We start from the raw sequence: 24,953 nt of genomic DNA on the forward strand, positions 1-24,953 counted from the left end.
GTGGCCGGTAGAACCTCAAACCGATATGCTAGGATCAGTTTCCATAGTGAGCAACCAATAGCCTTTACCATTGCCACCCTACTGTAAACTCCACAGGTAGGATCCTGGTCAGAGAAATAAGAAAAGAACTCTTGTATCTGAAGATATACAAGATTGAGACTTATGCAAACTTGATCGTTCAGGCACAGGAGGAAGAGATCCTCTCTTGCTAGGAAAGCAGTATTCATTCATTTATTCAATATTTACTGAGTGCCTACTAATCTCAGAACACTAAAAGTTTCTTATTCAGAGTAGTAGCTTGCTTAGCCCACAAGGGACTATTCTTCACCATCCCATACTGACTTAGAGTTAGCAGAAATGGGATGGCAAAAAAATTCATGGCCAAGAAGGTACAAAAATCATCAATGATTCTGTTATTTTCGTGGGGAAATGGTAAGCATGCTGAACTGTCACCTGTTTTCCCCGTTTCTTTATCATTCTCTCTTTTACATTATTTTCTCTCTCTCTCTCTCTCTCTCTCTCTCTCTCTCTCTCTCTCTCTCTCTCTCCCCCCCCCTCCCTCCCCCCCACCCTCACCCCCTCTTCTTTCATTTATGTATTTCAAAAAGTTATCTCAGGGGTTCCAAGGACACCGAAATCCTCTCACTGCTACAGGCACAGTTCTCTTAGGTCATGCCACCCACCTAAGGGAAGTGGGGGTGAAAGCCCTTTATTAGTCCAAGTCAGGCCGACTTGCACGTTCAAGTGAGCAGCATAAAGAAAAAAAACACAGTTTGTGTTGTTAAATGTTACATGGGTCCCAAAGGGATAGATCCTGGACCTGTTATTTCACTGGTACGGGGGTAAAGAAACTCCCCCTACCAATGCAGGCCATCCTCATCTCTGTAACATAGGCTTAGAGAGCTGCCTGGAATGCTGAGAAGCTAGGGGACTTGCCCAGAGTTACAAAGTCAGTATGCATAGGAGGCAGGGCTTGAACCCGGGTCTTCTTGGCTTTTGAAGCCAGCCCTTTGACCACTACACCATACTGCCTGCCCCATGTCTCATAAATTCATATAGCTTTTCAGGAAGGTGTGTTACCCTCATATTTTTTGCTCAAGTCACTAAAGAATCATCCCTCAGAACAGCAAACCAAAGTCCCATTGCCCAGTATGGCACCATTAACTAAGACTTGTAGCAAATACATCAAGTGACCCCCAACGGCCTTCAGATTTTGTCATCACATTAGATGGATAGTACAGACCTGAGATGGTCACGAGAGCGGGGGTATTTTTTTTTGCTTTAGGGCTATGTTCAAATGCTAGCAGAAGACCTCCCCTTAGAGTTAGGAAAGAATCACCTTTTTTTTTGTCCTTGTCCAAATGAGTCCAAAGGAATTCTAAGGAGGGTGTCAGAGATGTGGAAAGTGTACCACAGACAGAGGCAATATCAGGTGATTAGAGGACAAGAGCTAGCTTTGTTTCATAGTAAAAAATGGTGTTCTGGTTTTGGTTCTGGTTCTGCAAAGCAGAGCAACAAGGCTGATGAAACACTTAAGGTGAAAACCATTGGAACAATCCCAATTCTAGCTGTTTTTCTGATCAGTTTCTTGAAGAGCTAATTCAGTGGACACTATGGTTGGGGATGAGTTTCCTAAAGACAAAGTTGGTAAGTGGCAAGTCTTCCATATCTGATGGCCTGCTGGGTCATGGGTCAGATTCTTGTCTCTGTAGTCACCTCCTGGTTTCTAGTCATCCAAAGAGATGCCTTGAAAACAAGTATCAGACCACAAGGGACATCCTGGTTGGAAAGTCATTCTAGGGAGAGAAGGAAGAGAGGGCAAAGTTAAGATCACAGATGGATTAAAGAAGTTAATGAATCCTTAAATAAAACTTTCAAAACAGGTTATCTGGGCAAGGCCTGTTCTTCAAACAAGACACTCCATCTCTGCACTCTAGGTATTTTCTCTGGCTGCCCCTCATGCCTGGAATACTCTATCTCCTCATCTCCACCTTCTGGTTTCCCTGGGTTCCTTCAAGTCTCAGCTAAAATCCCACGTTCTACAAGGTGCTTTTCCAATTCTCCCTAATTTTAGTCTCTTCCTTCTATTAATTCTTTCAATTTATTATGCTGCATATAGTTTGTTTGTACATAGTTGTTTACATGTTGTCACCCCCATTACAGCATGAGCATCTTGAGAACAGAGACTGTTTTTGACTTAGTAGTCCCAGCTCTTAGCACATAGTAGGTGCTTAATAAATGTTTAAGGCAGCTAGGTGGAGCAGTGGATAGAGTGCTGGGCCTGAAGTCAGGAGGACTCATCTCCCTGAATTCAAATCTGGCCTCAGACAAGTCACTTAACCCTGTTTGCCTAAGTTCCCTCATCTGTAAAATGAACCGGAGAAGAAAATGGCAAACCACTCCAATATCTTTTCCAAGAAAACCCCAAATGGAGTCATGAAGTATTGGACATGACTGAAATGCCTGAACAACAACATAGTATTTACTGACTGACTTATCCAAGAACTAGGGTTTTTTTTTCCTATATGCTAAAAGCGCCCAGAACACAGCTAACAATGCAGTTCTTCTTCATAAGAAGACTGTTAATCATATCCTAGGACAGTTAGCTCAGTTGCTGGATACAGGGCCATTCTTCTTAGAGAAGCCTCTTAGTTTCCTAAAGAGAACAGCTTTGTTCCTTGGCTACAGACTAACCTATGCAGCTCCTGCCTCCATTTCTGCCCTATCTTGCCACTGGTTATTAGAAGTACCAGGTAAAAAAGAGAGTGTGGATGGCTCACCACAAACCAATTCCTACTACTGGAAAATTAACCCAAAGCACCTACAGTAGTTGAAGAGGAACATAATTCCTTTAGAGAAGGATTTTTTAATTTGAGATCCATAAACTTTAAAAAATATTTTTAGTTGACTATATTTTAATATAATCATTTTCCTTTGTAATCTTGTGTGTTTTATTTTGTGCCTTTAAAGATATTATTCTGGGAAGTTCATAACTTTCACCAGACTCTCAAAAGGCTCCAGGATACAACAAAGATTAAGAACTCTGCTCTAGATGAAAAAACCAGAAACATAACCACTACATTTTTTATTTGTTGATGATGGTAGCAGCTTTTCCATTTATCTGCTCATTGCCTACACTAATCTCGTTGGGAAGGTTGCAAAGAAGCAATGGCCCCTAAATCCAGGGGTCATTTTCACTATCAAATCCTGGAATGCCACATCCTGTGATATTCATTACCATTTTTCTAGGGTATCTGATGAAGTAGTGTTTTATTCTTCCTAATTTGCAATTTCAAAATTTGCTTTTGAATTCACTTATACCCTCTATCATAACCACCCAAATTTGCTTCTCATCACCCTCTGCTTTCCTTTAACTTTTCTACCCATCACCAAGAACCCCAATTCATACTTTATCCTATCCTTGCATGATATCCCTCCACCAATTCCCCCAAACTCAGATGACTTGTACCCTTTAATCCTGGAATCCACCCCCTAAAAAGCTCTTCCCATTCCCCTATGAGCTTTGTGCCAGGCCTCTGCTCTTCAGACATAATGTCCCCTGCCTGATGGTTCCCTTCTCATCCCACTTGGATCAGGACCACCAGACACGGCCTCACAGTTTTCTTGGGTAGCTCCTTTTTCCTCTTCTTTTCTGAGTTGCTGTGGTACAAGGACTCCCGGCCCCTGTAGGAGGGGCCCCGGGTCAGCTCCAGTTCACTGTAGGGTGGTAAGGTATCTTCCATCTCATCCTCTTCGTCTGGCTGGGATGATGGTTGCTGTCCACTCCCGGCTTTGTAGGTTGTTGGTGGTGACCATGCATAATAGCTCCCACTCCGTTGGAGTGGCTGGGAACTCAGCTTTGATGGGGTCTCCAGGCTCCCACCACCACTGCTGCCCTCACCCCGGGACTTCCTCTCTAGTACACTGCTCAAATAGGTATGGTCATACTTCTGTCCAACACCTGGGGTCCGGCTCACCAGCCGAGGCAGGTGTTTATCTTCATTAGCCCGTCTTCGGGGTGGGCTATAGGACCAGCCCCGATCTGAGTCTGTCAGAGGCTCCCGGCTCCGGCTTCTTTTGCTATAATATTCCTCTAGGGAACTATCATTATAAAGCCCGCCATGTGCCCGTGACTCTGATCTCTCAAAGCGGCTCCCCCCACGAGGCTCTTGGCTGTTGCCCTCGCCTCGGTGGGATCGCTGATTGTAGGAGTCTGCAAAGGCTGCCAACTCATCCATGGAGACAGCTGGCATCCCCATGGCAAAATTCTTCCGTGACAACATCTCTGACTTTGACCGCTGCTGGCTGCAAGCAAAAAAGCCATCAGTCAAACTTAACCAATGAAGAAACATTTACTGAGCACCTACTATGTACTATGTATTATAGCTGGCCTGGAAGATGAGCAAGGCCTGATACTTAACTAGTTTTTCCCCTCCAATCCCATGATCTACACTCTTGGCTGGGATATATGATAGAGAGCAACACCTTGAATCAGTAATGACAGCAGTAACAATACTAGATTAGATTCATATGGAGTTTTGAGGTTCCTGTTTAATCATATACCTAGCTACTGCTCCAGCAGGCACTGCATAATATTTCTTCCCTTTCTTCCCCAGGGTATGGAGAAAAGGGGGGCTTTGGAAACAGTGGGCTGAACAGTTTCTTTGCAAAGTCTAATTAGCCAAGGATGGAGATATATACTGCTCTTCTTACACAGTAAGAAGGCAGGTATGGAGAAAGTGTTACTAGGCAGTATGGTTGGGACCCTTTTAGAGGCTATGTGATAAAACAAATGAGACAGATGAGAAAATGTGTGCCTGGAAGTTCATAAGGACTTGGTACAGTTCACAGAAAAAAGGGAACTGATTAATGTTTTGATTACCGTCTAACAAAGTCATTCTTGCATATGGCATTTAAAAAATGTTTCCTTGCTTAAAATTATCTATGGAATGGAGAAGCCCAAGTATTATTTGTTATATTCATCAAAGAAGGACAGAATACCAAGAATTCAACAAGTATTTATTCAATTCTGACTGCGTACGTGACACTAAGCTAGGTGCTGAGGCTAGAAAGATGAAAATAAAACAAAGTGTTTGTCCTCAAGGAGGTTATAACGGAGTGGGAGATGAGGCACACACATAAATAACTATACCCAAAGAAAATAATGAGGGCAGTTGGGGAGATCAGAGGAGCTTGAGAAGTCCAAAGGTGGAGGAATCATTTCTCTATGAGATCTTGAAGTGTCATGGGTTTCAAGACAGAAATTTGCCCACATTTATAGACAGAATGTAGGAGACCCGAACTCTGTTCTCCTGACTTTCCATTATGCCAATGGAAATTGAATGGTTTATCAAGACACTGATGCAAAAAAGATAACGGGGGTTGGGCGGGGGGGGGGGACGGCAGCAGCAGGGAAGCTCAGCCATACTAAAATAGCCTGGGAAACCCATGAAGGGCAGCCATCAGGTCCACCTTTCCTTACATTTTGCACTATGCCTATTCATCCCTTTCCTTTACCTAAACTCCATTTTCCTTTTGAACAAAATATTTTCTATACCTGTGCCTGAAGCTGTCTCGATCCTCTTTGTTATAATTGGAGGATGAGGGCCCATGTCCTGACCCACCACTGTTTCCCATTACACCTGTCCAATAGTCTGTATCACTCTCCACGTTCCCCAAAGAAGGGAGAGGCTTCCTCCGCATCTGGCGGTAAGACTGACAGAAATTTCCATTCTCTTCATGCAAGGAGCTGAGTTCAGAAATGGTGTTATTATCTGCAAGGAAAAAAAAATAACCAACAAAACATCATTGCATGATCTCTCAAAGCCAAAGGCATTGGGCGAACAACTAAGCTGAGGGCCCTGACCATTCTCTAATCCAGGCTGGGTTACTGACCAAAGCTACTTCTGGTTATGCTGCCATAGCAGGAGTTGGGTGCAGCTTAAGACAGACCAGCTCACAGAAAACAATGCTTGCTCTCTGTGCCTTGCTTGGATGGGAGAATACTCAGTATTTTTCAACATTGATGAACAAAACTAACAAAAAACAAAGGATTCTGTGTAAGAGGCAGGCATACAGGGAAAAAGAAGCCAAGGGCCCTGACATCTATCTTGTTTCTTATCCAGTGTCAGTAACTGGAGGTTAGAACTACTCTGTCTCATGAGACATGTCCATGAGAGATAGTGTGGCCTAGTGGATAGAAAGCTGGCTTCCCAGTCACCTGAACCAGGTGGACGCAAGTCCTGCTTCTGACATAAAGTGACTGTGTGACCCTGGGTAAGTTAATTATCCTCTCAGTGCTCTAAGTAACTCTCTAAGACTATAAATTGCAGAGAAGGTGCTAGTCTGCATTAGGAGAAGGAATTTCTTCACTTGGGAGATCTCCTTTAGTACTAAAATGACAGCTTCCCCAGTGTAGACCTAGCAACACTTCTCCCTATAGGATGTGAAAGACCAAAACTGCCTGATGAATCTGGCAGCCAGAGGCCCACATCATCCTAAGCAGCCAAGTACTAAGGGATTCAGGCCCTTTCCCTCCAGTCCTAAAGCAGACCAAGGGGCTGCCTGTAGAAGGACCTCTGAGCAGGTCTGCACCTGGAGACTAGAATGAGTCATCTTAGTTTGCTTAAACCTGAACTTCACTCAACCAAACCTGAACATTCATTTAAAAATATTCATTCTGATATAAGCCATCTGCTAGACCTGCAAAAACTAGAACTAATCCTAAATATTTCCAATTTCTGATAAGAATCAGGATGGATATTGAGAGCCTTTGGCTTCTCTCTCTCCTCCCTTTTTTGTCCACCTCTCATCCAGCATCCTTTGGTTCATCAGTGTCAAACATGGAAAAGGAAAACATTTTTAAAAAGGATGATGATATATGAGGAGGGTGGGCCTAGAGCACCCTGGGAAGGCAGCCCTAAGTTGTAAAATATCTAGCTCTTTGTTGCTGGTGTGCCATTCATCCTTCATTCTTCCAGACGACTAACAGCATCGTAAGCATGATGTCTTGACTTGTGTGTGAGTTGGGTTTGAGTGAAGCAGAGCTGTACAAAGTAGTCAGCCTCACTCTCTCCTCCAGGGTCATTGCAAGCTCTTTACTTACTTAAAGGAACCATCATTTTCTTGGTGTAGCTATACTACCCAGGACGACTGTAAAAATAAATAACTGTAAATATAATATAAATACAATAAATTTATATGTTACATATAAATATATAATACAATATGAACAATTGTAAAAAAATAATAATCTGCTGGTGACTCTGGTCCTCTGGTAACAAATCTCTTCAGATTTATCCAGAGTCCATTTCTGAGTCTGTGCCCCTAGCACTCCCCATAGTGCCTAGAACAAAGGCACTTAATAAACAAATTAATAAATTTCTGTTGACTGACTAAAAGCATTTTGTCAGCATCTGAAATTCTTTCTTCTTCAGCAGTACCTGTGCTATATCACCTGTCTCCTTTCCCAGCCCTCCTCCTTCACCCAGGCCTTTCTGTGTGCCCTAATGCAGACCCATCATCACAGCATATACATTAAGCCCATCAGATGCAGTGACATCTGCATTTCTGACATTACAATCTGGAGATGGTCTTTTTATAGTAGGTGCGGTGGGAGGATACAGCAGTGAGTGCTCCTCAGACAGGATAGTTTTAGAATGGAGAGCTATGTGCAATGTGTTGGCTCCTCCTAATCTGAACAGAACCCCCTAATTATGACAGATTCCCCACCAAGCCTGCTATCAATGTGGGGAAGGGAGAAGGAGGAATAAGAGCATCATAGCCAAACTCTAACAGGCCTTCGGTTACTAGCCCTCACACGTCAGACCTGCTACATGCAGGCACTAATGATATATGGTTACTAAGGACCCATCCCAAAGAATCATCACTGTCAGCTAGACAGGCTACAGGTCTGTGAATGAGCTCAGAGCTGGGGCCCTGACACCAAGAGACTCTTTAATTAAAAAGTCCTTCCAACAAGAGTGGCAGCCCTCTGTCTTTCTCCCTGCCCCTCCCTCAGTCCCTTGAACCTCCCAGTACTTGGCTGCTTAGGATGACGTAGGCCTGTGGCTGCCAGATTCATCAGGTACTTTTGGTGTTCCTCTCAATTACCTCCTATAGGGAGAGCAGCTGTTTGGTCTACAGAGTTGAAGGTCAAGGTCTTTTGAGTCAGTGAATGGCAGGATTCAGTCTCTATATCTCTATATCTTCAAGTATCCTTTTAAAAACATTTTAAAGGGTGGGGTGTTTTTGACAAATTATCTTTTTTTTCTGTCTTTCAAGTGTTTTGATAGCCCCAGTGAGTCTCAGGATCCTGATACACAGATGTGGCATCACGCAGTAACAAAAGATTCCTTTACCCACCAAATCAGAAGCCTCCTGCTCCTGCTCTCTCCCTGTGCCTACTCAAGGTGAAGTTTTTTCCAAGGCTGTGGCACCAGCTGCTGCCACCCCAGACAGTTCTTACCTTGGCAAAGCCTTGTGCAGCCAGGAGCTAGTAGGCTACCTCTCAGCGCTCCCAGCATAGAACAAATCACAGAAGACTTATTACTCACATCTTTCTCTCATCCTTCTGGCCGGATCAAACTGAGCCAGTTCCTTCTCAACATAATAAAGGACTTTCATGGAGTCTCGTTCTTTGTCAGCTTGGATCCGGTAACCTTTGCGAACTGCCAAGAGAAGAACAGGAAGGAATAGTACGATTGGATTCCACTTAACAAGTATTATTAAGCACCTACTCTGCTTCAAGACACAGTGCTGCCTGCTGGCAGTACAAAGATAGAAATGAAGAACAGTCCCTGTCCTCAAGGAGCTTATATTCTATTTCAAGGGGAGAGAGGAAGGGGGATACACCAAATACAACTAAATAAATAGGAAGCAGCCTCAGAGGCCATCCATTCCAAACAGTAGTACCTTGACTAAGACTCTCTTCTACCAATCAAGCAATCAATAAACATTTATTAAGCACCTGCTACATACTAGGCCATATGCTAAGCAACAAGGACACGAGGAAAGGTAAAAGCCAGTTCCTGCTCTCAAGGACCTTACAGTCTAATGGATGAGACAACATACAAACAACTATAATTAAAGCAAGCAATAAACGGGAAATAATTTACAGAGAGAAGGCACCAGAATTAAGAGGGACACAACCTCCCTGTCCAAGTGGTCACCTAGCCTCTGCTTAAAAATCTCCAGGTAAGAGTCCACTACCTCTCTATGGTCTTGAACAGATGATCTTATGATTCCCCTTTTACGAAAAGAAGCAAGAAAGATTAAGTAACTTACCCAGGTCAGAAAGAGTGTCAGGGATCAAGAAGTCAGGACTAATCTTTCTCTGCTCGTTAGAGGACCCACTAGCATAGAGGGCAATCACCTCTGGTCACTAGTGGGGCTAAGCAATGCTCCCCAGAAAGCCTGAAGCATAAGCAATGGGCAAAAGGAGAGGCAAAGTAGGGGAGGCAAAGAATGTAAAAAGAGTGAGGGTGAGAAAAAGAGAAAAAAGAGAGAAAGTCAAGAATTCTTCATAGTTGGCAGTGACTGAACACTGACAAGGCCAGTGCCATGGGTTGTCTACTGGAGCATGTTACAGAATCCAGGATTTAACACTGAAAAGGGACCCTTGAGGCGATTTAGAACAGCCCATCCCTGAAACAGAATCCCCGTTACAACACAGGTGACCGGTGAATGTCCAGCCTTTACTCAAAGACCTCCAGGGATGACAAATTATCCATTTCTCAAGACAGCCTATGCCACTTCTGGAGGCCTCGTTGTGAGGGAAGGTTTTCCCTACCTCAAACCTAAATCTTCCTTTTGGCAACCTCCATCCATATTGCGCCACGGCCCCCTGGGCCAAACAGGATAAGCCTACCCGTCTTGCACACAGATGCCCTTCAAATACTTAAAGACGGCGCTGATATTCATGGGATCAAAGGCTCAGTGCACCAGTCTCACAGTCCCCCTAATCCATTCTCTGTCTCCCCTCCATTTGATGAACAAACTAAGGCCCAGGGAGGTAAAATTATATGCCAAAGGCAAAGCAGGTGGAAAACATCAGAGGAGAGATCTGAACTGTGAATGGAGAGGTAGTACAGTGGATAGAGCGTTGGCTCTGGAGTCAGGAAGACCTGAGTTCAAATCTGGCCTCAGATACTTACTAGCTCTGGGCAAGTTACTCAACCATAGTTTGCCTCAGTTTCCTCAACTGTTACAGGAGGATAACGATGGCACCTATTTCTCAGGGTTGTTGTAAGGATCAAATGAGATAATAATCATAAAGCGATTAGCACAGTGCTTGGCACATAGTGAGTACTATAGAAATGTTATCAAAGTCCTTTCCACTGCCTGGGTGAAGGTTGCCACCCCATCCTTTTAAGACTGGAGGGGAAGTTAAGATCTGACTCTTAATGGAACTGATTCACAAATAATAATGAAGGGCACCGTACGTGCTTCTAGAGAAAAGCCTACTTTCTATTTTCTGGTATAATTTTCTAAAATCCATGAGGAGGCAGGTCACAGTGCCCTGAATGTGGGCAACTCCCCCTCTCCACACACACACACACGCGCGCACACACACACACACACACACACAAGCTCTATTTACATCCCAGATGAGAACTTTACATTTTGCGGTACTCTAATCACAGAACAGGCACCAAAGACAGTGAAAGACACCCACACACACATTTGCAGGTGCACTGATTATATGAGAACATGCTGGGCATCTCTTGCACATTTATTTCAAATTGTAGGATTGATTTAAAAAAAAATTAATGATTCTCGGCACACATTTTTTAGCGATACCTTCTTTTGGAGGTTAACTCTAAAATCCTTACATGGAGCAAATTATTAGCAATAATGATTTTATTTATCAAGCACTCACTCTCCCATCTCTGCAGAGGCGTTAGCAGAGTAGTACAGACAGTTCAATTAAAATGCAATTATCCTACGAAAATGCTGTGTCTCTTCTGAGGCAGCTTGGTCTACTGGATAAAGCATAGGGCTGGGTGGGGATCAGGAGAACAGTCATCCATTTTCCATTCTACCAATGAGTCATTGGGTGACTGTGGGAAGATAATGACTTCTCTGAACCCCAATTTCTAAATCTACAAAATGGGAAGAATTCTACCCTATCTTTAATGTGGCTTATGTAAATGCTGAGAAGAGGATTGAGACCATCAGATTTCAGTTCTTTGTAACCCAAAATGTGCAAGAAATAACTAATATATATATTAGGGTGAGTTCCCGTGCTACCTCTTCTATGAAGACCTTTTCTGATTCCTCCAGCTGGCAACAATTTTCCTCCCCTGTGAATTCCAGTGGAACGTTGTTCATACTTATTTTATGGAACTTAATCACGTTCTATTTTGCATTACAGTTTGTATGGCTTACTCTCTCTCCCTCCTAAATTGTCAATCCCTGAGGACTGAGAATGTGCTAAAATCATCTCTGTTATAACACAATGCCCTGAACATAGCAGATGCTCAACAAATGTTTAGTGAATGAATTAATATTATCCTAATAATGGCTATTGGCTAAAGCGGTTAGTTTTTATAAGATCTTATAGAAGAAGTGAAAATGGACCCCCAGATATCATGTAATCCAGGAGGAATCCTTTTTTCAAGATCTCTGACGTATAGTTTTCCAATCTTTACTTGGAAACCTCCAGCGAAGACCCCACTCCCTTCTACAGTTGGCCATTCCAGTTTGGGTAACCTCTTATTGTTTACAGAATCACAAAATCTCCAGAGCCGGAACTTCGGAGGCCATCACTATAACCAACACCTGACACCCCTAACAGGTGCTCACACAGTCTCTGCTTGGAGACCTCCAGTGAGGGTGGAATTCAATAACTCTCCAAGTAGCTCATTCTCCTTTTAGATCGAGCTAATTGTTGGGAATAATACTACTAATAAGTAGCACTTACACGGTGCCAGGCACTGTGCCGAGAGCTTTATAAATATTATCTCATCTGATCCTCATAACAATCTTGGGAGGCAGGTGCTCTTATTATCCCCATTTTTACAGTTGAGGAAACTGAGGCAAACAGAGGTTAAGTGACTTGATGTCCAGGGTTGCACGGCTAGTAAGAGTCTGAGGCTGAATTTGAACTCAGGTCTTCCTGACTCCGGGCCCAGCGCTCCACCCGCTGTGAAATCTGCCTCTTTCCTGTTTTAACCTCTTGTCCTTAGTTCTGCCCTCTGGACCCAAACAGAACGAGACTAATGATGGCTCCGTGTCTACTTGAAGATAGCTATCATGTTCACCCCTCAGGCTTCTCATCTATGAAATGAGGCGGTTAGACTTGACTTCTGCTAACCTTTCTTGACCTCCTTTAATGCTGCCTGGATTGATTATCTACAATTTACCCTTGTAAATTATCTTCTTTGTACACAGCTGTTTGCATGTTCTATTGGACTGTGAGCTCCTTGAGAGCAAGGACTCTCTTTCTCCTTTTTTTTTCAGTATCCCCAGCATATAGTACAGTGCCTAGCATGTAGTGGGGCAGCAGAGGGGGGGGGGCACTATGGTGCACAGAGTGCCAGGTCTGGAGTCAGAAGACTCATCTTCCTGAGCTCATATCTGGCCTCAGACACTTACTAGCTGTGTGACCCTGGGCGAGTCACTTCACCCTTTTTTGCCTGTTTTCCCATCTGTAAAATGAGCTGGAGAAAGAAGTGGCAAACCACTCTAATATCTTTGCCAAGAAAACCCCAAATGGGGTCACGAAGAGTTGGGTATGACTGAAAACAGCAACATAATATGTACTAAACACTAAATAAACATTTATTGACACTCTGACTAGACAGCCTCTGAAGTTCTTACAGCTCCGGGTCTATGATCCTCTGATTCTTTTCGCTAGTCCTTTTGTAATGTAATGTAATACCATATTCTAGACATGCTCCAGTTTGTCAGTATCTTTCCTTAAATGTGGGGCCCTAAACCGTCCGCAGTATTTCAGTTGTGGCCTGCCCGAGGTGAATCCAGGAGGATTATCAATCTCTCTTGTTCTGGACACTATTTCTCTCTTAATACAGTCTAAAATTGCTTTATAAGTGAGGTCCCAACCAGATGGAGCTTCCAGTCTGGTAAGGGAGATAAAATATAATGAAATGAAATGAAAGTATAATGAAAGATAGGCTGCAAGACGGCCACAGGAGAGATACAGAGCGCTGTGGGAGTCCAGAGAAAGGCCTGTTTTCTGCTGGGAAGAGAGCAGAAGATGTTATGGAAGAGATGGCATTTTAGGTGGGTCCTAAAAGATGGGTAGGAAATGAGCTTGTGGGGAGGGTCATTCTAGGTAGAGGGAACCATGTAAGCAAAGCTAAATAATAGCAGTGGCTGATATCTTTATACATTAATATAGATAAGTGGACATATCTATTATCTATATGGCACTTTAAGATTTATAAAGGGTTCAGAGAAACCTGAGAAAACTTGTATCAACTAAGGCAGAGTTCAATAAGCAGAACCAAGGGAACAGTCTATACAGTAACAACCACCTTGTAAAGACAAACAACTTTGACAGACTCAAGGAGTTAGATGAATTCAATGACCAGCCATATTTGAGAGGTGATGGATTCAAGATGTAGAATTAAAATATATATTTTTGGTCACGGGTAATGAAGGGATGTGTTTTGCTTAACTATGCAAGGGTTTCATTTGTCTTTTTTTTCTATAGGAGGGGAGAAGGGGAGAGAGGGAGGAGGGGAGGGAGGGGGAGGGAGAGGGGGAGGGAGAGAGAGAGAGAATGAGAAGGAATTCTTATTGATTAAAAATAAAACAAAAAGATCTATAAAGTGTTCTACACCTATTATTTCATTTGATCCACATCTGACATTTACTCCCTATGTCATCTTGGGCTTGTCACTTAACTTGGGTCTCAGTTTCCTTACCTGTAAAATGAGGACACTGAACTAGATGGCCTCTGAGATCCCTTCCAGCTCTCGGTTTGTGCCCTATACTCCTAAGGTATGCATATTCAGAGAAGGAAAGTAACTTGATCAAGGTCAAAGAGGTGGTGATCAGTAGAGCTGTGTCATATCCAAGTGCAGTCCTCCTGCTACTGATGTTTATATCATGGTTTCTGTCCAAACAAAATCTGGCCTGCCTTTCTTTTGGCAAGCAGGTCAATGTCATCAGTCAGAATGCAGAGTAATCAAAATCTGGGCTTAGGACAGCCAGATGGCAACAGGCTAAGTAAGGATCCTCTGGCCAGGACACAAAGTGGTCCAGTCCTCTCCCTATGCTTCTCTTTTGATTCCAGGGTTGCTGAATGTCCTACCCTTTTCTCCTTGCCTTTATCTTACTGTTCCTGATATTCTAGTGTAACAGATCTTTAAGAATAGTAAGAGCAGGGTAGAAGGAGGAAGCAGCGGTATGAGGGCCATGACTTCCTACCAGTAAGGCAGTGAAACTAGAATCAGGGAATCTTAGAGTTTCAAGGGACTTGGGAAGTCCTTTAAGCCCCCTTTCACCCTACAATAGCTGATATCTTTATACATTAAAATGGATATGTAGACGTATCTATATCTATATGGCACTTTAAGATTTATAAAGGGTTCAGAGAAACTTTCTATGACAACTGTGACAAACGTTCAATCGGCATTCCCTTTAGCCATCTCTAGTGATGAGGCAGGCACAAGACAGTCTATTCCATTTTTCAGACAGCCTTAATTGTTAAGGAAGCTAATGATAACAAGCTGAAATTTGTTTTCCTGTATTTTCCATCTCCTAGGCCTTGCTGTCCTTCAGGAACTAACCCAAACCAAGCCAATTCCTCTTTCCTTCTTTTTTTTTTCCCTGCTCTTTAGATATAAGTCTAGACATCCTGAATTCCTTAAACTTATCCCAGTTTGACTTACTTATAATCTGGACCACATACACAGTTTAGATATGTCTCTCTTATTCCCACAAAATTCATGACTGTACATATTATATCATATAGGTCAAGTCACATGCTCTGAAGTCTAATGACAATCTGTGCACTTCATGGCCTACAAGGAGGGCATTAGACCTGTCCCCCAGCATTACATGATATCCTGGGTCCACTGTTCTTCAAAACAACTCCAAAGTTGATTTCCTTGTCACAGCAGCTGGGACTTAAGGGATTTCTACTGCTTTTCAAATGAACCTTGGTAGCCATTGAGGGTAGATGGTGCCTAGCTCTCTTTATGCCTGAGGGATGTTGTGAGTTTGGGTTTCAGCAGCTAAAAAGCTTGGCTTTTATACCTCCTTAAGATGTCTGAAGTTACAAATTCTGTTATTGGTCAGCCACATTGACTTGGTTATTTTTACTACAGACTTAACAGTTTTACTGTTGACTACATTAGAATTTTACAAGTTTTAGTGGTTTAGACAGTTCTGTTTTTAAAGTAACTCACAAAAACATCCAGATGTTTGCACATGATACATTCCAAGAGAGGCCTGCTTATGGAGAGAGAGGAAGGTTGTCACTGGGATGCTAAGTCTTTATCTGATTGAGAAGGTAGAGTTTTGCTTTGATCCAAAAATAATAATTCGTTGGTCTTTTGCACACTCTTTCTCACGTAATTCACATGAATGTACAGAGATAACACATTTCGGAATTTTATTCCTTTCAAAATTCACAAGATCAAAATTCAAATTCAGCACATTAGCAGATCTAAAATGTGTTATCTGCACCTCACCTCCGAACTTTCCTCCTCTTCCCTGCTTTTGCTCTAGGAACAGTAATCAAATCAGCACTATCTGTGCTTTTGAAAAGGCTGTCCCAATCAACTCTCCTATCACTCCATTCACCTAGGCGACCCTTAGACCAAAACCTTCTCAGCCAGACTTTCCCTGGCCCAAATAAGGAGTCTTCTCTCTCTTTTAAATGTAAATTCCTTGAAGGCAAAGAAGTTCCTTATTTTCTTTATTCTTGTCCTCAGTAATTAGCACAGTACTTGGCACATAGTAAGCACTTAAATACTATCCATCCATCCATCCATTCATTTATTCATTCCTATCAGGTAATTTCACTGATCAGGCTCATTAATGATGAAATAGTTATTTCATCCCAGTCTGATCTGTGTCATGGTTCACTGACACTGCAAAAGCCAAAAGTAGCTGGAGTACTTTTACGTTATTATGTTTGTTTGCATAAGAGAGAATGATCCAAAGTCTAGGGAATTCTAAGATGGTAGTGATATTTTTAATGAGAAATATGCAACACTCCTGGGTAGAGTCATCTTTGGAGAATATTTTTTTAAAAATATGTTTCAGTTTAGGGTCAATGAATGATTTATGTAATTTTTCTCCATAGTCCAGGCAACAACTATAATAAAAAATCAGCTCTTTATGGTTTCGTAAAGTGCTTTACAAATATTATCAGGGTATATTCACATCTCAGGCTCTCCAGTTCCTGAGCTTAGCCAGTTTTTATTTTAGGGGAAATGAGACACCAGCAAATTCAATTCGATGCCATACTTTAGTTTCATGTAGTGTATTTTTAAAGAGATTTCATCTTAATCTTTCACCTTAATTAAAATTCATGTTATTTACATAGCGACTAACTCTCTATAACCAAATTTCAACTTATAGAATTGCTATCTTGCTAAAGAAGAGCCCAGGACACCTCAAAGGGAATAAAGCTTAGCCCTTTGTATTCTGTCCTAACATGCTGAGCAATGTTCTTTATGGGTGGTGGAATAGGTGCCATGTTCCATCCTCAAGGGAACATCAGCTCAGGAGGGGGTAGAGTGATGCTTTCATTTTGCATGTTCTATGTGTATGTCTACTACAATTAAGTACATTATGTATATTCAGACACATACACACATTATCAGTCTTGTAAACACGATTTCAGAAACCTACCCATAGCTACATTAGCCCACTCATCTCTCCCAGAAGAAAGGCAAGCAGGGGCCATGTTGAAAGGAGTGAGGAACAGTCAATCTAGTGAACGATCAGTCAGTCAAGAAATAAACATTTATTACAAGCCCACTATGTGCCGAGTATCGTAACAACAAGGAGGCCAGTGACACTAGGCCACAAAGTACATGGAGGAGAAGACTGGGAAGAAAGGGAGGAGGGGGCCAGGTTATGAAATGCTTTAAAAGCCAAACAGAGGATTAGTACTAATAGAGAGACGTACACACATCTGGGGACCGCAGGGGAATCAGAGCAATGCCAAAGTGCTTCTATTTCCCATGCCAAGCTCTCAATGTTGCAATAATCAACGAGATAGGCAGGCAGGTGTCCTTAGGCTACAGAAGCCATTCATCGTTGGGGACTTCAACACAAGCTCGTTCAACTTGGATGAGGAGGCTGGTTTTGTTTTCTTTGATCTCATAAGGCTGGTATGTTCTTTTAAGTGCTTCTGGAGCCTTTTGGTTTTAAGGCTCTAAACAAACAAACATCAACAGAGGCTGCGATTGTCTCAAAATTATTGCAGAGATGCCTGGAATTCTTAATAAAAGTCCAGGAAATTTCTAGGCTTCTGGGCAGCCTAAGAAGCTAAGGAAGAGAGAGGCTCTACTTTCTGGTGAAGCGCCCTGAGCACTTGTCTTATTCAGAAACTGGGGCCTGGAAAGTCCTTGCTTTGGACAGCAAGCTACATGTGCTCCCACAAGCTGGCACTGGTCTTAATGTGCTTCAGGAAGAAGCTGGGTTAAAGATGTGAATGTGAATGATAATAATAATAGTTACCATTTATATAGCATTTGCAAAGTACAACAACCCTATACATAGGTAGGTACTATTACTACCCCTAATTTACAGGTGAGGAAACTGAGGTAGACAGGTAAAGTGACCTGCCTAGGGTCACAGAGCTAGTATCTGAGGCCACACTTGAACTCAAGTCTTCCTGACTCCAAGTCTAAAATTCTATCTTTTGGACCAACTACTTGTCTCTCTTAAAGGTTTATTTATAGTCCAGATTCTAACTCTCAGCCCTCTCAAATTCCAATTTCACTCAAGTATTTGTAGTCCCCTATCCATGGCTATTTAAGGTCTAAAAATTATTTTCCTTAGTTCCAACAAGATATAGCTCTTTCTTTGTCAATAGCAAAAGCAATCCTTTATTCAGCCTGCCTGACTCCAGAGAGCATTTTTATCTAGGCAGGTGGAATATAAATCCTAACCAGCATGCCCAAAGGATCCTCTCTGCTTCCTTCTTCAAGAGCAGGCTGCTTAACCACTTGAAACTGTACCCATGCTGAAGCAATCCAATGTGCCAACTTACACAGCGTGTATCTCTCACTCCTTGCTAGAGTCAGTTGGGGATTTTTGAATATCTGGACCATGTCTGGATTTTTTTCTGTGGTGTAGTTAAAGTTTCTGCAGAATTCTCTCTGGCTTAATCAGAGGTGCCATTCACAATCTAGTGGCTGGAATGACACTACAGACTTACGTAAGTAGCGTCGTTCTTGGCAAAATCTCCAACGATTCTGCAAAAATTAGGCCTTTCATCTCCTCAATGGTAAATGACAAGGATTATCTTTTGTGCTGTTACAGAAGGATAGGATATGAGGCACAGAGGAGAAGGATTAAGCGGATACTAGTTTCAGGGTCCCAGATAAAGTGTTAGCACAGGAAGTGCCTATTGATTGGGGAGTGACTACACAAACTGCGTATGTACATGGATGTGATGGAATATTTTTAGTTGTTTTGCTGATTAGTCATGTCCAGTTCTTTGTGACTCTTTTTGAGGTTTTCTTGGCAAAGATACTGGAGTGGTTTGTGATTTCCTTCTCCAGATCATTTTGTAGATGAGGAAACTGAAGTGAACAGGGTTAAGTGACTTGCCCAGGGTCACACAGCTAGTGTTTAAGGCCAGATTTGAATTCAGGGACTACTGACTCCAGGGGCAATGCTATATTCACTATGCTACCTAGATGCCCCTGAGAGTATATTACCATACCTTAAAAAAAGGAAAAATATGAAGAATTACATGAACTGGTCCATAGTGAAAAGTAAACAGCGCCAGGAAAACAATATGTAACAATGACTGTGACAATGCAAATGAAAGGAACAAAAAACTGAAAATGAATGTTGTGTAATTATGACTAAACTTGGACCACGAGAAGAATTAAGAAAATATACTTCCTTCCCTTCTTCACTCTAGAGGAGAGGTCTAGGCATGTGGAATATTTTGCTGAATCTCTTATTCTTTCTCTTTTGAAATTTTTGTTACAAGGTATAGCTCCCTAGGTTGGGAAGAAGGGAGGACTATATTCAGAAATGCATATGATAGGGCATTAATAAAAATAAGATTAAAAAACATACAAACTATTTTGCTAATATTTGCATTCAAATACCCAAGTCAGGTTTGTTTAAAGATGCTAAAGTTAGGGAATCAGCTGCTTGACTAGGTATGACTGTAAATATGTCATATCATCTACATATGGATTTCATAGGTTTTTCAGGTAAGAAATCGAATACCTAGCCATTCTACAGATGAGGAAAATGGAGCCCAGGGAGGTTTAGGGTCTTGCCCAGGGTTATACAAGTGGTAAGTGCTGGGTCATGACTTAAAGCCAGATCTTCTGGCCACAGAAATCTGGTATCCTTTCTACTATCCAATCCAGACTCCAGCTATACCACCTACATGAGTTTAATAGATAGTTTGGGATGATGACAATCTTCCTAACATTAGAACAGCATAAAAATTATAAAACAAGCTGAATTTTCATTTTTTAAAAGTTCACTTCTCTGCAAGAAAAAAAATCCCTTGATGAATATTTCACCTAAGCCAACTTTTCTGAGCTAGCAGTAGCCAAAGAACACCTACAAGATGGCACAAACACCACCACTGACAGGATGTGGGGTTTGAAGGGACCACTTTGTTGTAGAGGTGAGGACATGAGACCCAGAAAGTTTGAGAGATCTGCTCAAGGTAACATTGGTAGCAAATATCTCACCCACTGCTAGTGGCCTCCCTCCCAAACTACATTGTCTTTAACCATTTTGCATCTATTTGCATTCACTGTCTTTATGTTTATTCTATATGTGCATATATGTATGTACATACACACATATGTACATATATGTACACACATATACAGTCTCCCCATTAGAATGGAAGATCTTTATTTTTATATCCCCAGCAACTATAGCACAGTGTCTGTAGGTATGTAATAAACGCTTATTGATCAGCTGACCAAAGTAGCAGAGCTGGGTATTGAGCCCAACCCAATGCTCTTTCCACTACGCCACATGGCTCACCCCCTTAGGTTGCCTCCACTTAATACCATTAATGTTAAGAAGTCACTAGGAATTCAGTGGGGAGCTCCATCATGAACAGTCAATAAGGTTAACAGTGTCCAAATGCCTAAGCAAGGTTCAACAAAATGGCAGGCTGTACTCAACACAACTGGGCTGAAAGAAACATGAAAGAAGAGGAGTTCTCACCAATAAAAGAAAATCAGAATAGTAGGCTACATCCAGAAGCAGTGGGGGGAGGGGGGGAGAGGGAAGTGATACAGAGATGGAAGAATGGAGAAAAGACTCGTGGAAGATCAGAGAATTTCCATCAGTGGCTTTTATCTACTCCATCTTTCAGGAGACTAGAACCTGGTATTACTCCCCTTTACTCACTCTGTGATCTAGCTACACTGGCCTCCTTGCTATTCCTCACATTTCATCTCTTGCCTCCATGTTTCTTCATTGGATGCCCCCCCCCCAGGCCTGAAATGTTCTCCCTCCTCACTTCTGTCTGTTGGCTGTTGGCTTCCCTGGTTTCCTTCAAGACTCAACTTAGATCCCACGTTCTGCAGGAAACCTAAAGTTTTTTGCATGATTGTCTCCCAAATTAGAATATGAGCCCCTTGAGGGCAGGGACTACATTTTTGCCTTTCTTCATATCCCCAGCACTTGGCACCATGCCTAGTTAGTACGTATTAAGTGTTTAATAAATGCTTGTTGATTAACCATGTAGTGGTCACTCTATTTCGTTCTCAGGAATGGGAATTTCTACTAATAGTTACAAAAATAGTCAAGCTCTCTCTCATAGGCTACTTTCATCTCACCTAAACTAATGCAGTAGATGCCTAACTGGCCTCTCTGCCACACACAAGTCTCTTCCTTCTCCGGGTCATCTGCCAAAATGATCCTTCTAAAATGATGGTCTGACCATGCCACTCTCTTATTCAATAAATTCTGATAGTTCCCTGTTGCCTCTAGGATAAAAGGCAAACCAAACATTTTGGCTTTTCTTCTCTCACAAAAAACTCATGATAAAACAACCCAAATGAAGCCTTCTGCTCGGTTGCATCACAAACCCTTCACAACCTGGTGCCAAACCCCTTTAACAGATAAACTAGAAAAAGCTATTTATGCCCATTCCTTCCACGTACATCCTCTCCTCTCACTCACTTCTCAAGCCTTTGCAATCTCTCAATCCTTTGCTGGTTCATCATCAATATCATACCTCCTAACTATGATGTTTCCCCAGGCTCTGTCCCAGGTCCTCTTCCCTTCTCTTCCTATCGTCTCTCATTTGGTGGTTTAATCAGTCCCCTGGGTTTAATTCTATTCTCTGTGCAGCTGACTCTCAAATGTATATATTCAGTCTTAACGTAGCTCCTCACCTCCACTCACGAATCTCCAACTGCCTATTAGGTATTTTAGATCCAATATTCTATAGGTTCAAACTCAACATGTCCAAAGGAGAACTTACAATCTTCTCCCCAAAACCCACCCTCTTCTGCACTTTCCTATTACTGTTGAGGGCACCACGGTCCTTCCGTTCACAATAGAGGTGCACGGCCTCTGCTCGATCACTGACTCTGATTCGCCCCTCATATCTAGTCATCAAATCTTGTCATTTCTACCACCGACATCTCTCCTTTCTGTCACTTTCACTCACATAGCCACCATCTTGCTTCAATACCTCAATGCCTCTTGCCTGGATTATTGCAGAACCCTTAACTACTCCCTACCTCAAGTCCCTCCTTTCTCCCAGCCATCAGCTGCCAAAATGATTTTCCTAAAGCATAGGTCTAACCATGTCACTCCCTTACTCAATAAACTCTGCTGGCTCCCTGTTGTTCTGAGGATCAAACATAAATTCCTGTTGGGTTTTTAAAGCCCATTGTAATCTGAACGTAACCTATCTAACTTACACGTTATTCCCCTTCCCATATCTTACGGTCCAGCCAAACAGGACTGTTTGCTGTTCCTTGAATGTGACATTCAGTCTTCGGTCTCTTCATTTTTGCACTGGCTGTCATCCATGCCTGGAATGTACCTTACCTCTGCCTTCCGCAATCCTTTGTAGCCTTCGAAACTCTGTTCGGGTACTACCTTCTACATGAAGCCTTTCCTGCTCCCCCGGCTCCTGGTGGTGCCTTCTACTGCCAAAAAATATTGTGTTGTATTTATTCCATATTTATGTTGTATATACTTATGGATGTGCATGCTATCTCCTTGGATAGATTGTAAGCTCCTCGAGGGCAGGGGAAAATTTCATTTTGTCTTTGTATCTCCAGCCTCTAGCAAAGTCTGGCACGTAGTTGGTGCCTAATAAGTGCTTATTGACTGGTTGATATTTGAGACCTGAAAATAATAATTGTCCCCAGTAAGACCCACTTTATCCAACATAAAATACTTAGCTATAGAGGGTATATATTGTTAATTCAAAGGCAGGGTTAATGAAGCAGAAAAAACCAGGCTTTTATCCCTTGTGCAGGTTTCATATACTCCTCAAGTTTTAACTGTCTTCTCTGGGCATGTGAATTTGCAGGTGACCTCTCCAGCCCTGACCTCTCTCATTCCAGACCCACTTTTGCAAATGCCTACAGGAAACTGTGACTTGTTATTGTAGTTCAAAATGAAAAGGGGACTCAGAGATTGTCTGCCACCGTGATTCTCAAGAGGGAAAAAAAGAGACTACTTCAAAGAGTCTGCTCTGTTAATCTATTTTCATAATGCTAAAATATTTGGATTTCTACTATGGTAAATATCAATAGGTGTAACCTACTTAAAAGCTTTTTGCAGAACAGTCACTGATAATTTTTAAGAATTTAAACCCCTTTGTGTTACAAATGGAGAAACAGAAGCTCAGAGAAGGTCACAGAACTAATTAATGGCAGTTAGTTTTTCACTGTACCACACTGGGGTATCAAACTCAACTTAGACCAAACTGACAGCTTCAGACTAGCTCATGTTTCCCTCCTTGTCCTCCAGAAGTTGCTGATGGGTGCAGATCCGGAGGCTGAGGGATTCTACCTGGGGAGTCTATAGTCTGTGGAAGGCTTATAATTAGTGCCAGCTCCATACCAATTTCACCTGTGAAATTCCTTAGCCTGTATCCAAAGACTCTATAATCTAGTTCTAACCTACCCTTGCTGACTCAGTATTTCACAAGAGTCTCCCTTCATGCACACCATGTTCCAACCAAATTAGACAACCACCTGTTCTTCCATTCCTGAATATCAGTGTACACTGCACCCCCCACCCCTGCCATACACACTCCATGCCTGAAACAGACTCTTTCCCCATCCCCAATTTTTATGCGCTAGAAAAGGATTCCTCCCTTCCTAAATCTCTCATCCTTCTCTGTCCGACCTCTCCCATGCACTCGCCACATTCTGACTTGGGTTATACTTATCTTGTTCCCTCTCTGTCAGATTGTTAGCTCCTCAAGGCAGGATTTGGTGCCATTCACATCTTTTTTGCTCATGCAGTACCCTGTATATAGTAGGCACTTAGTAAATCTTTGTTTCACTGCACTGAAGAATGTCTCTGATTCACCTTAACCTCTCTACTTCCATTTCCAGCATTATGGCTCAGGCCTCGCCACCTCACACTTGGCTCAATGGAACACAATAGTATACTGGACCTTGTTAATTCCAGGTTTTATTCCTTCCAATCCATCTTGCACACTGCTTCAGTACTAGTCTTCCTAAAATACCACTTTTTTTAAAAAAGAATTGTTTGTTTTTAATTTTTGGAATAAAGCAAGAATTTCCATAACATAGTATAACAAAAAATGATAATAATTGCACTCGAAACTGCAAATCTATCATGTCAATTCCCTACGCAATACTCTACAATGACTCCTCTACATGGTTTTCAAAACCCTCCACAGTCTGGTACCACCTAAGCTGTCAACTTATTTATCAAGCCTCAGGAAGGCCTCCCCTTCCAGTCCTCTCTCTGTGTCTTTCCCTGTTAGTGCCTCTTACATGGAATGCTCTCTTTCTTGTCCTCTGCTGTCTTAATCCTCTTCAACATTCAAGACTTACCTCTTCCATGAAGCCTTTCCAGCCTACCCTAACCCACAGTAAGATCTCCTTTTTCTGAATTCCTACTGAACAAGAGTCCTATACAATTTAGCACCAGATTAAATACTTTTTGAGGATGGGGCCTAAATATTGTATTTTAAAAAGTGATGCCTAGCACAGTCCTGGGATGATAATCAGTTAACTGACTGACTAGAGGTCTGAGATGTAGCTTGAATATTTTCTATTATTTTACTGTTGTAGAGGGGCCTGGAGGAAGAGAAAAACAATGTCCTCTTGCTCTTGGAAATTTTGGTACCATGGATGAGCATTGGGTTGGAATTGTTTTCTAAAGTACTCTAGGCCTGACTCAATTCATGGAATTAATAGCCCCAGTGAGCTGGCCATGCCACGAAAGGAACAGAAATGGGATCCCATATGAAGAATGGGGTAGGGTAGGGAAAATATATGTTGCTGTTACCACTCTGGCTTCCTCCAATGGAGTCACTTGATGCCAGGGGAGGTGGATGTGGCTTATCCATCAGCATGGCAGAAGAAGAGACTCCTCCAACAGGAACAGAGGGAATGTAGTAAGGACCAGGAACACTGGAGACAGAGGGAGGATAGCCAGCCTTTGCAGCTTTCCCTGCTTCATATACTGCGGAGATAAGAAAAGTAAAGATTATATCCCCAACTAACTCCCCCTACCCTCACTTCACACACACACACACACACACACACACACACACACACACACACACATTCACCCTT

General features: G+C 42.3%; 1 protein-coding gene across 1 annotated transcript in view; it reads right to left on the reverse strand.

Annotated features, from left to right (window-relative positions):
• Window positions 1-1,009: 1,009 nt before the first annotated feature.
• The window catches only part of ILDR2 (immunoglobulin like domain containing receptor 2), a 92,906-nt gene continuing 68,962 nt past the window's right edge, over window positions 1,010-24,953 (reverse strand). The window contains exons 7-11 of the mRNA XM_036755483.1: window positions 24,664-24,840; window positions 8,556-8,669; window positions 5,558-5,774; window positions 3,618-4,305; window positions 1,010-1,796 (exon numbers count right to left, since the gene is read on the reverse strand). Coding sequence (XP_036611378.1) covers window positions 1,761-1,796; window positions 3,618-4,305; window positions 5,558-5,774; window positions 8,556-8,669; window positions 24,664-24,840 — 1,232 coding nt within the window. The 3' untranslated portion in view covers window positions 1,010-1,760. The remainder of the gene's footprint in view (window positions 1,797-3,617; window positions 4,306-5,557; window positions 5,775-8,555; window positions 8,670-24,663; window positions 24,841-24,953) is intronic.

This window comes from Trichosurus vulpecula, chromosome 4 (assembly GCF_011100635.1).
Source record: "Trichosurus vulpecula isolate mTriVul1 chromosome 4, mTriVul1.pri, whole genome shotgun sequence".
NCBI lineage: Eukaryota > Metazoa > Chordata > Mammalia > Diprotodontia > Phalangeridae > Trichosurus > Trichosurus vulpecula.